We start from the raw sequence: 16,467 nt of genomic DNA on the forward strand, positions 1-16,467 counted from the left end.
ATTTTTTAATATCTAGGATGTTGTCTACCCAGTACATGCCTGTAGGCTCAGGATTGTACAGGTACCCTTGTTAGACTGCCTGCACGCCCTTCAGGAGCATTACAACTTTCCGTTGTAAGGGCTGGTCTCATAGGAGAAACAAAAATTTACAAAGCTGTTTTGTAATTAGGTAAAATAACATCTTCTATACATATAATTTCAGTGTATAATTAACTAGACATATCTACTGTTTTGGAGGGAGTGTGCTCATATAACTCTCTGTGGAGGCCAACTCTCAACATCTACTGAACCTGGAAAGCTATGGGAGCTAGCAGAGGAGTCATGCTGTGGAAACTCCGAAGTGAAGACTGTTAACTGCTGGGCTGAAGTAGGAAATCGTGAAGGGAAGGGTAGGGCTGCAACAGTTCCTTTAAGAGTGTTTTCTGGCTCCAGGCTGAGAAGCTGCAAGTACATCAGGAGAATTTGGCAGTGGATTGCTTTTCTTGTGCATGGAGCCATCCCACGCTTGTTGAGTGGAGTTTGTGATGTCTGTAGACCTGATGGTGACCTAAAACGTTTGACCGGCTGCCAGAGCCTGCTGGGTCCTGTGACCGGTAGCTCTTTAGGATGGCAGCCTCCCTTGCTGAAGGAAGCTTTGTCTGTTTTTACCTGACTTGGGACTGTTTTCACTGTGTGGTTAGAGGCAGGGTACTCGCTGTTCTGGATGGACGTGAGCGCACAGAATTGGGCTGTCATTGCAAATTTATATCTAGGAAGTTTAGTGCGGGCTTTGGGCTTAAGGAAGTGGTGCAGTGATGTGTTACTCTTAATCCGTTGGTGAAAACCAGGCTTTCTGCTTTAGCAGTGAGAACTTGTTGCTTAGGTAATTTTTCCCTGTTTTGTTCTGGCTAAGCCTTTTTGTTGAGACCAGGCAGCTAATCTCGGGAACATGTTGTGTGAGCGGTGGATTCTTCTCACAAGCACAGTCCCTTCTGAGATGTGTGTCTTAGTTAAAGTTTTCAGTCAAGAGTTGTTTGTTTTGATCTCTATCCTCATGAGCCTTTTGACTTGGTCACTTTGCTCAGAAGAGCAAAGCTAGCTTGATTTAACTGAGTATCTCAACCTGTCCTTACTAAATTTAGTGATTGCTTGCTCTTAACTGTATGGAGTGGAGATTTCTGCAGGAAATAGTGCTTGCTTTTGCCGGGTCCCTCACTAAATGGCTATAGGTATTTCCAGTGCTTGTGTGGTTGAATTGTGGCTCCATTTCCATTCCTTTTTTTAAGGAGCTGATCTGTAGTAGTGGTGTTGCCTGTAGCGCGGCAAGCTGAGGACAAGGCAGCATGTATCCAGTGCGTGCAGTAGCCACAAATACTGCTGTCCAGTAAACACAAATTGAACTTGTGCTGACAGTATATGTTTAATACCTTTGTTGAGCTGTGAAGGGCATTGATTGTAAATACCTGGTTCATGTATACTGCTAGGTGTATTTGACCTCATAAATCTTTTAGCAACAGAAACACCTGTTTTCAGTTTTGCATTTCTGGTAATGAAAATATTGTGCCAGTAAGGCTTTCTCAGTGGAAACTCTATCTGTTTTTTAACTAAACATTTCATCAGGTGACAGCTGCTGTGAGTGTGGCTGTTTTTTGAACAGACAGAAGGCAATGAGACCTGTGCTCAGTCTGCCAGGTGAGATTGCTTGACTTGCAGGCTTAAAGCAGTGTAGCCTCTCCAGCCTCCTCTTTCACGAGAACGTAGACCAGGAGGGATTGTATTATCCAAAATGTAAAGTGATTGACAGTTTCAGGACCAACCTGCTGAATAATTTGAAAACTGGAGCTTACTGAAAGAAACTGGCCCAAAGTTGAATGCGAAACCCAGAGTATGAGGAGGCATGTATTTCCCATAAGTCATAAAGTAAGCAGGTCATTGTAAGTTTATGCACTCTCTTGATGCTCATCTTTAATTCAGGGCAGCAGCTTTGTGGATTGGGCAGGGGAAGTATTTGCGACTGTGAAGTTACTTCTTTATCACATGTCTGGAAATGCATATTGTACCCAACAGCGGTAGTGAGTGTGGGAAGAGGAGGCTTCAGCCTCCCTCGTGTCCTGAGTACATCTGCAGGCTAACGCAGTACGCAGTGTGTAAGGCTTTCTGGAAGTAAAGTAGGGAGTATTCATCAAGATCAGTCCTCAGAAAGCGCTTGTAGCTTGAAAGCAAATGTAAGTTGGGAAGGATAAAAATTCTTTTGGGCATTTTTGCAACTCGGTCACCTAAAAGCCCATAAGGTTATTAGGTAGCTCAGACATGTCTAATCTGATAAATATACAACCTCTAGACAGTGTGTGTTCTTTCTTTTGTGGCACCCCCTCCTGATCTGCTTTTCCACGGACTGATGTACACTTAATCAACAGCTGACATGAAGAGGGCAGAGAGGGAAGCTATTTTGCAATAAAGTCCTAAAAGTATATGAGAACAAAAAGCAAGTCTGTTATGTTTATTGCTAATTGAAAACAATTATTTTACTGCCTTTGTGGAAAATTTCTATCTTCTGTCGTCTGTCTTTCTAGTTTTGCCTTCTGTACAGCTGCAAGTATGCTTGCCTGTGTGTTATAGCGTTCAGTACCTGTGTAATACAGCATTGTTTCCCAGTAAGTTGTGTGTATTCTCAGCTTCAGGAAAAAAATGTTACAGGCTAAAAAGGCTTTTGGGGTAGATGCATGTATGTGGGTACTTCTGCTCTATAACAGAACAGGCAAGAGGAAGAAATAAACCCTGAGTTTGTGTCAGAAGGTGGTGATATGCATGATGGACCTTGCTGTCTTGTAGTATTGCCACACTCCTTAGTCATTGCTTTAGCCTGATCATAGGGAATTCCGTAATGTGCACGAGTGATGCTGTTAATTATGATCATGATGTGGACGCATGGCTGATTAATTCAGGGATTGTGAGTTTAAGATACAAGCTGTTATGAAGGTATGGGATTGAGTCTCCAACTTCTGTTCAGGTGGTTGGGCGGTAAGGGGTGAGCTTTGTGTGTTTGTGGCGGTTGCTGTTGGTAAGGGGATGTGCTGTGCTTGTGGGGTGCAGAGCGGATAGGCTAGTCATGTTCTTCAGTTGTGTAAGTAGGAAAGCCAGTAAATTACCCAGGATAGACAGTCTGTTGTGTTTGGAGAGTCTGACTTGTTTTGCTTGCTATCAGGCTCTACTTCTCTGTCCTTAGACATTATTTTTTGGTTTAGTGTGTACTCTTTTCCTTCCTGTTCTGTGGTAGGAGCTGAGATGCATACCTTCCTGTTGTTTAGAACCTTGTTAATTTTGTCTCTTTCCCCATCCTCTCTTTCAGCCCAGGGCAGAGACCCTGGCAGTTGTTCACAGACAGGATGTCTCTCATTGACAACTGGATTGTTGGGAGCCTGTAGAGGGTTTCTGTTATCTGATGTGTGTGTGTGTGTGGATGTGCAGTTGTAGCTACTGTCAAGCAAACTGGGAATAGCATTATTTGGGTAGGCAGTATGAGAAGGATGCATTTCCACGGCATGGGAGGAAGCTGGAGATGAAGGGGAAGTGCTGCTCAGGGGGAAGGGAGGTGTTTTGGAGTGTAAGGGTCAATGGAGCATGCTGCTGTACCTCCTTTAAACCCGGTGTGCAGGAAACCAGCCTTCATGGGTTTTGTTGCTTGTGGAACAGTTTTAAAGGAGTGCTCTCACCTGCTAAAGCATCGCTTTGGAGAGTGGTTTGTTAAACTTCAAATGTCCTTCTTGTACCAAATGTCCTTCTTGTACATGTGGAATAGTCAGTAATTTGAGCATTTCTTTGTGCAGGATAGCATTTTGATTTTAGTTAAAGTATGTAAAATCACTGTGAAAAATGGAAATTACTCCCCTCTAATTTGGTCACATTCTGGTTTATGTGATTTGCAGTGCACTCTGCATTGCCTGCAGAGAGGAAGAAACCTTTTTCCAGGTAGTTTGAGTAATGGGAAATAGGTCTCCATTAGTTGCATAGCTACTGGTGAAATGCTTAACATTCCAAAACATGGATGAGATGTACTGGGCTGTGCATTTGTGACATGATGAAGTCATCAAGCGCTGGTCTAAGTATGCACCTGTACACTGTGTCACGTGTTTGCTCTTGAAGAATCCCATGGGACAGCTTTGGTTCTGCCTTTCTGCCAGCAGCGTGCAGTGGGCTGTTTTGTGGGAGGTTTGTTTGCAGTTGCTGATCATGGAGTGTGTTTTTGGGGATGTTCCTGCTGCTGAGCAAAGCAATGTTTTGGGGATTTTATTCTTCAAAACTGTTGGATACCACCGTGAGCTTTTCATTGGTAAACCATTCATCTGTGATAAACTTTCTTTAAATCCATGCCAGATTTTGCAATCAATAAATTGTAGTTACATGAAAAGTTAATATTCACTTGAGGTAGAAAACGTGTCTGTGATAATATATATACATATGTGCACACAAAAAAGGTGTTTGAAAAATGATGTGACCTATGAACATTGTAATGGTCACCTGAAACCCGCAGAATTAAAGACAAGGTTATATTTTCAAGACAGAGATTGACATTTCCTTTAGTTTTCACTTTTTGTTTTCAGTCACAGTGTTCACAAGTGTAAGATTTTTGCATCAGCCTCAGCCAGAGTACCTGAAGTGAAGGACCAGGCCTGTAGCTAAGGCCTAGTTGCTTGGGAGAAGTGAGAAAAGAACTTGTTCATCCTTCAGGTGGTGGAGCCTTGGGGTGGGAGGTGGCCGGTGAGCTTGCAGGCACCTCAAAGCTTTCGTGTTCTCCACTGCAGCGCCCTTTTAGGGCATGGGTGGTTCTGCTGTGGGAGAAAAGATTTCTCTTTACTCTGCTGATGTGTAAATTGTTTAATGCCTGTCATTGTTATTTCAGTCAGCAGTTGTTATTGCTGAAGCTGCCAAATATCTGGTTTTGTGACTTCTGGTAGAGTTGGTCATAGTAATGTTGAGCTTGTTGTTTCCCGTTTGGTGTGCTGCACAGAGCGGGTGCTTGGGAATGGAAATTTAGGGTCTGGGTGTTTTGACCGTTTCTGCTAACTTTGTTTTTCTACAAAACAGATCTCCAATCTGGATTCCTTAGATGAGATCGTTATCCAGACTAAAGCCTGCAGGGAAGTGACATTTAAGAGGAACCAACTCTTGCAGTTGGGCAGAGTTTTGGAGCCACTCAGATGTGTGTTAGTGTGTATGAAGATAGCTGATGATCAGTCTGAGGGGTCTGGAGCACAGAAGGCACAAAAATATAAAAAATTTGGTGTAGGTTTCTATGCTTTATTAGTCCTGGCGCACTGTGTATGGTTAGGTAACCCAAGATGTGCACTGTTTGAGTATCGGCATTGCAACCTCCTCACTCATCCCTTCAACCAAGACAGTGTTGGGACTTCATTGTCAAGGTGTCCTTGCAACTCATGGCTCCTGACACGTTTTTTTGGGAAGAAAAGAGCTTGGAAACTTTTTTTTTTTTTTTAAATGGTCACTCTTGTAGCCCCTGGGATTCTTGTCTTGTGCCCGCTCTCCTAAAGCAGCCCAGCCCTGTTGAAGGGGCGTGAGGGCACTGGAGCTGCAGGTCCTGCCGGGTCATCTGCCTAGCGGTCCCCGCTGTGCCCGTGTCTCCGGTAGCCAGTGGCTTGGTCTGTTGGCTCCGGGGAGCCCTGCGGCTACCGTGAGCTGCGGGCAGCGGTCGGGAAAGCTGGAGTGGTGTTAGGCGGGGAACTGGAAGGGCCGCTGTAGGACGTGATGGTGAGTGCTCTGGTGTCTCCCTGGAGATAAGGAGGGAATCGTTAACTCTCATTGTGCGGCTTTTCAGGAGCAGAGGCCCTGGGGGGGTGTCTTCCTTCCGCTGGGCTGGGGAGGAGATAGCCGTATGTCTGACACCGACTGCCCTTTAACGGGCGTTTCGGGGAGATTGGGGCTGACAGCCTCGTGGTTGTCTCTATTTACAAAAGACTAGCACCGCTAAGCGCCTATTCCTCCTTGGAGCACCGTGCTGATGTGCTCATTGCAGAAAATTGCCGGAGTCGTGCCCGGGGCCTGTGTGTGTTTTGCTCCGAACACAAATGAGCCGGGGAATCTGGAGGGAAATCGTCTTAAATCTAGTAGATAATCTTGGAAGGAATCGTGGTTACATCTGCGTGCAAGGGCAGCACCCGGGGAGGGGCACTCAGCCCTCTTACTGCCTCACCTAAGGATTAGCGTTTGGCTTCTGGAGTATTGGGAAATAGAAGCTTGAGTCCTGAATGGACTTGGTCTTTTGTTTCCTTTGCCTGTAAAATGGAATTGTTTAAGCGTGGAGCTCAGTAATACCAAATAATTTATATGGTGCTGCTTGATGCTTCTCTGATATTTTTTTTTTTTTGAAGGCACTACTTTGGGTGAAAAACTCACGTTCTTCCTATAACTTCAGATGTTTATCCTGCTTGAAAATGAGTATTACTGATTTGTTTGGCTTACTATATGGAGTTTTATTGAGGATATTCTGGGATAATATAGGCGTAAAAGCCACGGAAGTAGAGAAAAAGATGAGAGAAAGAAATATTTGTATTCTAAGTAAATGGGCAGTACATGTAAGCTGAGCTGGAGGAGAAGAGGAGGCTTGCATATTGCCAATGAGAAGTGGCTGGATTTGGATAAGATGAGGAAGCAAGTGAAGACAACAGTGATCAAAGTGGAAATATTCTGGTCAGAGAGAGAAGAAGGATCATATGATTTCCTTTCTAGGCTGACAGTAGAGCCCCCCCCCCCCCCCCCCCCCCGAGAGTGAGTATTGTCTTCAGATTGCACTAATATATGTACCTTATACTGTCATGGATTTTGTATTTCCTTGCTTAAAATCCTGGATTTAGTAGGAACATTTGAAATGCTGCTTGTGCCAAGAAATGGATTTGGTATGGTGTCTCTAACAGGTAATACATGTAAGGTTTTGATTCGATTTTTAGCAGTTCATATTTTAAAGGGTCTCTTTTCTTTTGGTCAGATTATGTCTACTTCGAAAATTCTTCAAGTAACCCGTATTTGATACGAAGAATAGAAGAACTCAATAAGGTAAACAAATTTTTCTGTCAAGTCTTTGAAGTTAATTGAATTTATGGTCTGTTTGATATGATTAGAATCAAAACAATTGTTTAGCAGTTCTCTAGTCTTTAGAAGCTTAAAAATTCTGATAATTTTCTGGAATGCTTTGAGACCTGCTGGATTGCTTTTCTTTGGTATGAAGGGACTGAGTGTCAATAGCGGGTCATTCGCAAGGTGATTATGCCCACCTGTCGGGCAGGAGGTGTCTGAGGTTCTTCAGTTCCATGCCAGGATCATGGGATGGAAGGTAATGTAACAGTTTGTCTAGAGGTTGGAGACCTGTGTAATTTGGTCGTTCTTGGGGGAGGCTCTTGCTTTCAAACAGGAAGATTTGGAGCTATTCTCTGCTTTCTCAGACTTTGTCTTTGCCGGTTATTCTTTGGGCCAACCAACCAAATTCCCCTGTGGTTGGATCTAAACCGGAAGCCTGATGGCTGGGAAGCCAGCTGAAGTCCTTGATGCTGCAATTTTAACCTAGTTGAGGAGAGACGACTGTTCTGAAGCTGTTAGCTGCATCCTAATCGTGCCACTTTCTCAGGTTTAATACCAGCATGTCCAATGCAGCCCATACAGAAGGAATGGAACATCACTGGTTTGGATTTGAATTCAAATTAACTGACTAAAATTAGGTTTTCAGCCACCAGTGATGGAAAAACATCCCTCTCAAACAGTTACTTGGAAGAAAAAATTTATCAATATAATGACAAATAAAGAATCTGAATGCTAGGACATCCTTGTAGCCCCTTCTTTTTTAGTGGAGGTCTTTTGCAGACATACTTTGTCTCCCATTAATGAAACAAGAGTGAGTTCTTAAAATGTTCCTATTGGATCCATGAGGTATCAATAGCTGCATTCCATCAGTTACAGGGTACAAATTTGTTGATCACTTTCTAGGAAAGTGTTGTTTTCCCATCTTCTTTCTTTCTCCCCATTAAAGAGAAGAACTTTCAGCCTGGGTCCCTCATCTTGATGCAACTCTTGCTTGAGCTGTAGTTTCTTTCACCTGCGCTTTGAGATGGATCTTGCAGACTGAAATTAATCGTACATCTTATGTTGCCTTTTTCTTTACTGCGTGTAAGTGAAGCCTGGGCAGTTAAATGAAATTGATAATTCTACATTGTAGCTGTCTATGTTTTAAACAAGATGGCTCCTGACTGTATTTTAGTTCCTCACAATTTAAATGTTCTGAATTATTTAATGGAAAAGGATAGAAATTTTGCAGGCTCTGTACCAAAAACTGGTAGGCTGCAAGGGGAAATATTTGTGCATGTATGTATTGTCTGATTTCTTTTCTTTGTGTTAGGAAAACTGATATTATAAAAGATGGAACTTTTCCTCCATTCAAATCTTAGCAACAAGCATGTATATCAGTTTTTATTTTGTTTCCCTGTGGACAGATTGCTGGTCCACTGCCTTTTCTGGAGACTTCCCAGAGGGGAATTTGTGTCTTACTCTTCTAATTTCTTAAACTGTGTGCCATCACTATGGTTTTCAAGGTCTGTTCAGTAGTAGGATACAACTCTTTTAAGTTACATTTTCGTTATTTGTTGATTTATTTTGGAGAGGATAGATTGGCTGGGGCTGTTACAAACCAGTAGGTGTATTTCCCCTAGAGTTTGTATAAAGCCAGTTTTACAGTCTGGCAGATGCCATCTTACAAGACATTGATCACTGATCTTGTTGTAAGAGTTTTAAGAAAAAAATCCCAAGACTTTTTGTATGTTGTTACTAGTGTAGAGTTTATTGCCTGGTGCAGCTTCCTTGATTCTCCTTTTGGAATGATTTTTTTGTGTGTTGGCCATTGTTTAGCTCACTAGTGCTGTCAGAGAAAGAAAACTTTATGTGATTTCTTTTGTGACAGTAATAATGTCTCGGTTCATTCTTGCTTTCCTACTGTCCTGCAGAGTTTGGAGAACAGCTTAAACTTGAATTCTGTTGTTATATTTCACAGTCATTTTTATTAGGATTTTAAAGATGCTTTTGAATTCTACTTAATGTGGGCATTACCTGAAAAGTAGCAAAGTGGCTCGTTAATATGTTGTGACTGCAGGTAAATGTGTTTTCCTCACACTTTGAAACATCTGTAACTGCTAAAAATGGTGATCCTGCAGAAACAATTAGGAGGGAAGGGCCAAGCTCTCTTTCCCTACCCTGGAATGGATCACACTAGAGTTTGTGTGATGGGTAATGGAGTTTGTGTATTAGGTAACCTGTGTGCAGCTGGAGGGTGCTAAAAGGTGATGCTGTGTAAATGTTGTGCAAAATTACAAATTATTATGAAGTTTTTAGTTCAGTGTGGACAGTTCAGTTCTTGATTTGTGCTTATTTTTTTCTTCCTGTTTCAGACTGCCAATGGAAATGTGGAAGCAAAGGTGGTATGTTTCTACAGAAGAAGAGACATATCAAGTACACTTATTGTATTGGCAGACAAACATGCAAGTAAGCTTGTTTGTGTTCAGATTGCTTCTATGCTAAGAGAAGACTTGGAAACTATTTTTAAGTACTGTAGTTACTTTCTGATTAAGAAGAAAAAGAACATGAAACTAAACTATCATAAAATTTGGGGCACTTTCTGTGGCACCTTACATCAGCCTCCCTTGCATGTATGCATTGTGTAACTAATTTATTGATTTTTATTATTTTACAGAATGTTGTGTTAACTTATGTTGGCATTTACTTCTCTCCCAAGGAGATCAGAGGCATGTGAGGTACCTAGCTGAGTAGAGGTGGAAGCTTATTTCTAAATAAAAATTGTGTTACGATTCTCTTTCAATTGTAGAAACACTTTTAAAATGATAAAAAGTACATACAAAAAATAGTTATGTGTCAGTATAAATTAGTTGTTTGCCTATATAAATCTGTAAGGCAAGATACTGGAAAAAAAATTAAGGTGGTTTGAAAAAACCAAAACACCAGAATGCCGCATAAAATAGCTGAGAAGCTGCTGTAGATCTGTGTATTCTAAACTTGAAAGCTGAGCATGGTGCACTAGCTGGTTCTCAAGGGGAGTATCCATCGCAATCAGGTGAAGTCCCGGGTGACTGGAAGAAGTGAAACATTACCCATTTTTAAAAAAGGTAGAAAGGAGGACCCCGGGAACTACCAACCTGTCAGCCTCACTTCTGTGCCTGGGAAGATCATGGAACAGATCCTTCTAGAAGCTCTGCTAGGGCACATGGAGGACAGGGAGGTGATTCGGGACAGCCAGCATGGCTTCACCAAGGGCAAGTCCTGCCTGACCAACCTAGTGGCTTTCTATGATGGAGGGACTACATCAGTGGACAAGGGAAGAGCTATGGAAATTATCTATCTGGAGTCCTGCAAGGCCTTTGACACGGTCCCCCACAACATGCTTCTCTCTTAAGTCGGAGAGGTATGGATTTGATGGGTGGACAAGGAATTGGCTGGATGGTTGCATCCAGAGGATAGTGGTCAATGGCTCGGTGTCCAGATGGAGATGGGTGATGAGTAGTGTCCCTCAGGGGTCTGTGCTGGGACCACTGCTGTTCAGTATCTTCATCAACAACACAGACAGTGGGATCGAGTGCACCCTCAGCAAGTTTGCAGGTGACACCAAGGTGAGTGGTGCAGTTGACAAGCCTGAAGGATGGGATACCATCCAGAGGGACCTGGACAAGCTGGAGAGGTGGGCCTGTGTGAATCTCATGAGGTTCAACAAGGCCAAGTGCAAGATCCTGCACCTGGGCCGGGGTAATCCTGGTAATCTATACAAGCTGGGGGATGATGTGATAGAGAGCGGCCCTTCTGAGAAGGACTTGGTACTGGTGGATGAAAATCTGGATACAAGCCAGCAATGTGTGCTCACAGCCCAGAAGGCCAGTCGCACCCTGGGCTGCATCAAGAGAAGCGTGGCCAGCAGGTCGAGGGAGGGGATTCTCCCCCTCTACTCTGCTCTGGTGAGACCCCACCTGCAGTGCTGCGTCCAGCTCTGGGGCCCCCAGCACAAGAAAGACATGGACATGTTGGAGCGGGTCCAGAGGAGGCCACAAAGATGATCAGGGGCTGGAGCACCTCTCGTATGAAGACAGGCTGAGAGAGTTGGGGTTGTTCAGCCTGGAGAAGAGAAGGCTCCGGGGAGACCTTATGGTGGCCTTCCAGTACCTGAGAGGGGTCTACAGGGTACCTGGGGAGGGACTGTTTACAGGGGCACGTAGTGATAGGATGAGGGGCAATGGTTTTAAACTTGAAACAGGTAGATTTGGATTGGATATTAGGAAGAAGTTCTTTACCATAAGGGTGGTAAAGCACTGGAACAGTTTGCCCAGAGAGGTGGTGGAGGCCCCATTGCTGGAGACATTTAAGATCAGGCCTGATGGGGCTCTGGGCAACCTGATCCAGCTAAAGATGTCCCTGCTTACTGTAGGGGGGTTGGACTAATGGCCTTTGGGGGTCCCTTTCAGCCCAATGCATTCTATGATTCTATGGTCTCCAGGAGAGAAATAGTGCAACATATTACATGACTTCGGGCACTTTTTCTGGGGTCCTTCCAGCCTGTCTGACTCCATTCTGGTTGCCGTGAGGATTAGATTTAGGTTCATTACACCTTCTCTGCCAGTTGAGCATCCTTCCTGTCCCGTCTTTACAGGGTGATGGACACAGTACTAGCAAGTTACCAAATAATATGTTGAAAGGGAGAAAAACACTAAGCAGGTGGAGTCACTATTCTGTTTTTACTTCTAAACAATGGAGTATGTGAGATGTAGCTGTTCAGATTGCATAAAATTTAGCAAAAGGCATGGACAGCCTTATCAATCCTTGTAATTCAAGGCACATACATAAATGGAAAAAGCAATCAGATCTGGGCATGTCAAAATTATGATTTAGCTGCCAAGCATCATTGTCTTTTAATGTGCTTCTTGGTGTGTGTATATGAATAGATTGTGATGTAGATGTAATACAGATCTACATAGTTGTACTGCATGGGGTTTGATTAAATCAGGTATTCAGTTTTAACAATGAATATAATGTCTTGCTCTGTTCTCAGTGCTGTAGTGCCATTTGAGAAAACGTGCAGCAAAACTAGCTCCTTACTGATAAATTTGAATATTTTCTGTTGTAGCTTCAAGTCCAAGGAAGTCCCTCCATTGCAACCACACCTTGGGGAAAAAAAAAAAAAAGTCATGCGGCATTGAGATGATTTGGCAGTGCTGCAGAATTCTGGTAGCAGGCAGAGCTTTTTTGATATCTCTTTAGCACAGCAATACTCATTTTATCTGAGAATACTGAAGCTAATAGGAGCTTCACCATAGACAACATGACTATTGATTCCTTCATCTGTGTCTCACTTCACTAGATTTAGTAAAGGAAGCAAGTAGGAATGATTCAAAGAAACGCATGTCTGAGGCTGAAAATGAAAAATATTTGAGCCCATATAAATGGTCTTTGAACCTGCAAAGGCTGATTTCTTTTGTGATAAGAAATTTAAGAGGCTTTTTAAATGAAAACAAATAATTCATTGTTCATATTCATATGTGTTTGAAAGCCAGGAAAATTCTTCTGTAGCACAATCCTATTAATAGAGCCACCAGAGACAACTGAGGCTGTCTCTTAGTGTACATTTCATTAGTAGCTAACATTTTTTACAGTATGTTTGTTTCTGGTGCAGAATAAAATTGCTACAAAATGACTTCCATTTATTTAGATAGATGTGCTGTTGTGTGGCTTCTGTTCTTCTTAAGGAGGGAGAAGAGAGTAAAATCAAGCTTCTGGACAGCCATTTGTTCTTTACTCTGAAAAAAATAGTATCTACATCCTGCATGATATAATGAAATTAAATTTTGTGGATGTTAAGATTCTAGTACAGATACTCAACACTGTCACTGTCTTTGAGTTCATTTCCATAAAGTCTCCTGTTGCCTCATTTTGATGCATTTGCAGTAGATGTACGTATCTGCATCGCTGATCTTTTAACTGCCTTTGTTCAGCTGATTAATGGAGCTTTCTGATTGCAGACATTTTTGGATTCACACAGTCTTCTGTTTAAGATGCCTTTATTTTAGACCTACTGTTGAGATCAATGCAGTGAGAGCGCCAAGTAATGGGAAGATATGGCTAGAACATAAATAGAAAAAGTATATGTGTATTTTGTAATACTTTTTTCTCTTCCAATAAAGGAAGGAAAAAGATATGATTGTGAAATGAATGTTGCAAAGTTTAAAAAAAAAAAAGGAAAAAAGACAAAAGGGAAAAAAAAAAAAATTGCTTACACTTTAGCTTCTGTAATCCATGAGATATCTGAAACAAACAGCTCTTGAGATGTGTTGTCTTTTCTCATAACTCTTTATAAAAAGAGAAATGAGTCGGAAGCACCTTATTCTGTAGTTGGTGACAGTAAATTAGTACCTGATGTATGCAACCTGATTCTTGGATTTGATCTGAGATCTTACTATTTTTATCATACGATATAAAGCTTGTCTGGGCTGTCCTATAAATCTTTCAGCCTTATAATGGCTTCCATACATTGTTAGCACTTTTTATTCTTCAGCCTCTTTAATCACCTCACAAATTATTCTAGGGAATTTTTCCACCTGTTTCTGAAATGAACCTGCTTTGCCAGTAGGAGACTAATGTTCTTGCCCAGAGACTTTGTAGTGGTTTAAGATAGATATTGTATGCAAACAAGAGTGCAGGTGGCACTTGGTGGAAGAGAAGTGAGAGCAACAGTTTACTCCTCAAGCTGCTGTTGGATGCTGTGGCTATATATTTTCTCTCTATATAGTTTCTATATAATGTCTTGCATAGTTTCTCATATAATTAAGTATATATTTCCAACAGTAGGAATACAACCTCCTGTCCTCCCTTCTAAAGATCCACTCCTAACCACCTCCAGATACTCGTGGACTCTTAATGACCACAGTTTTCGCTTCATTAAAAATGTTTATCCTAATTTGTAAAACAAGGAGTGACTAGTTGGTGGTGGTTGGAGAACTGAGTAGTTAGTGCCTGCCGGTTTGGCAGGTTTATGCTTAGTTTTCAGCAGCTGATGTTTGGGTGCTAGGCACACATGGCAGAATGGCTTTGTAAGTGCCAAAGATTGTAAAAATAGATGTCTTGCAGCAGTGAGGTGTTACTGCTCAATCAGTCCTTGAGTTGCCAGAGACCTGTGTGCCTAAGCAGGTAGGGGGTCCATTGAGTTTGGGTTGTTTTTAGGTTTTAGATAACACTGGTCTAAATGCAGTTTGATAATAACTTCACAAATGAGTTCTTTTTAGTTTCATTTATGTCTTCCATTTTCTTCCCCTTCTCCTCCATTTTCTTCCAACACCACACATGCAAATTTAAGAAGAGTCAAATTCATTAATCCGCTAATGACACTTTGGCTCTGCTGTTACTGAGAAGAGGAAACTGTGATTTCTCTCTTCTGGGGGTGATGCAGTGATGAAAGAGATGCTAAGTGTCCAAAATAGCGTCTGTTTGCTCTGTATGCTACCTGTCATAATGGCTGTGGCTGCAAAAGATGATTGCAAGAAGTTTTTTCAAAGGGATCATAGTGGGATGTCTTGATAATGTGGCAAACTCCTTGTGAAGTGCCAAGGTGTAAGGATTTCTATATGTTATAACTTTCACCGTGTTTTCTGTCACTATGAATCGGTATCTGGTTTTTGGCAGAGAGAAAATTAATAAGGCTGAGTCATAATATAGACCATTTGAAACTGGACCTGGCAGAAGGAATGTGGTGTTGTTAGTGTTCATTTCTTCAAATGCAACGCTTGTATAATGTCCTTCCAAGCTGCTTAGTTGACCTGTTAAAGGACCAAGAGTTTAAGCTTCCTTTGCTACCAACGGAACTGTTGTGCAGGTCACTAGCACTGGCTTTATTGTGTTTCCCAATGTTTTGATCCATTTTTTTTTCCTTTTTCCTTTACATTTTTTTGTTAGTGATAAACACACTGATTCTTCTGTTACTACAGACCTGCTCCCAAGCTGGACAATCTAGTGTGCTCTCTGAACCTAATTTCTATGTCTTGTTTGCCTTTATGCATTTCCAGCTTCTGCCGTGTAACTACTTGTATGACACTCAGAATGCAGAGAAGGGGCTAGTGCTTTCTACCTCTGATGTTGTAGAGAGCCCAATCTGATCTATAGCAAATTGCTATTCTTTCTAGTGTCTAGCAAATATTGATGTTTAATTTCGCATCTCGCACCCCCAGTCATTTTAAATTACAATTACTGCCTCTTGGGTTTCTCCTGCCAACTCAAAGTTTACTCTTTCTAATTATTTTTCCCCATATATGTTAGCTTTCACATGAGTCTTGCATTTTGTGTCCAATCTGCCTGTCTCTTGTTCCCAATATAAGTTGCCTTCAAGCTTTGTTAATGTGCTATTAATGATACTGTCATCAAATATCAAATAATACTTAATCTAATACACTCCTTGCAGCATTCCACTGGCTACTTCTGCATAGCTCATACATTACTGTTTGTATTAAGACTAAATGTTTAGTTTTAAATCTGCACAAGCACATCTATGAAGCAGAGAGATTAATTTTTAAGTAAGGATTTATGAGAGCGTTGAAGTCCCAATGTGCTGCACCTACTGTATTCCTATACCACTTTTTCTGCAGTACTGTAAAAAATGCAGGCGAGTCTTTCTGAAAAGATTTCTTATGTTTGTGTTTGGTGGTTTTTTTTAGTTTGTTTTTTGGTGTTGTTTTTGTTTTTGTTTTTTTAATAAGACTATGGTCCTTACTTCTCAGGGGCCACTGTTCTCGACGATGCAGTCTGCTTCACTTAGAGCGTGAGTGCTTCAGCTGTGGGACGGTGAAATGCCCATGTGTCAGACAGGCTTGTCCTGGAACCTGAGGCTGGGCCAGCCCCTGTTGTGGTTCAGTCTGACTTAAGCCTTTGCTGTCTGCACAGAGGCAGCGAGGTGGTATTAGTTACAGGTTTTGTCAAAGCCACTTTTGCATGCCTTCAGTGAGGCAGGGAGGTTCCTGTGCTGGATCCAGCCCTGTATTCTCTCCTTCCCTTTGTTCCGAACGCGTTTGCCAGGTTCATTCTCATCAGTAATAAATCATGGCTGTGAAAAAAGAGGGAAGATGCTTGTGTAGATTTGTTTATTTGTTGGAATATTCCTACCTCTGTCTGTGGGAACGATGTCAATTTTACCTCTCTGTGTGGAGGGAGTTGTTTGTTACCTGTAGAAATGTCTGAGTGGGTTTTTTTTGTTTTTTTTTTTTAAAAAAAAGTAGGTTTGTGCCTTTTTTTTTTTTTTTTTTTTAGAGGCTGTGTGTAGCAGAGCTGGCATAAGAAGAAAATGTGTGCTTCCCACCTTCCTTATTTTATTACAAAAGCTAGACACATAAATAAAACACTACTTGGAAGATGAGCCTACCTGGAGGGATGCAGTTCCCGAGATTAGCTTGGTTG

At 41.9% G+C, this 16,467-nt stretch overlaps 1 protein-coding gene across 1 annotated transcript in view; it reads left to right on the plus strand.

The window, feature by feature from the left end:
• The window catches only part of MTA1 (metastasis associated 1), an 89,375-nt gene that overhangs the window by 11,185 nt on the left and 61,723 nt on the right, over nucleotides 1–16,467 (plus strand). The window contains exons 2-3 of the mRNA XM_086463050.1: nucleotides 6,980–7,047; nucleotides 9,423–9,516. Coding sequence (XP_086319176.1) covers nucleotides 6,980–7,047; nucleotides 9,423–9,516 — 162 coding nt within the window. The remainder of the gene's footprint in view (nucleotides 1–6,979; nucleotides 7,048–9,422; nucleotides 9,517–16,467) is intronic.

Source organism: Leptosomus discolor, chromosome 3 (assembly GCF_034619465.1).
Source record: "Leptosomus discolor isolate bLepDis1 chromosome 3, bLepDis1.hap2, whole genome shotgun sequence".
Classification (NCBI taxonomy): Eukaryota; Metazoa; Chordata; class Aves; order Leptosomiformes; family Leptosomidae; genus Leptosomus; species Leptosomus discolor.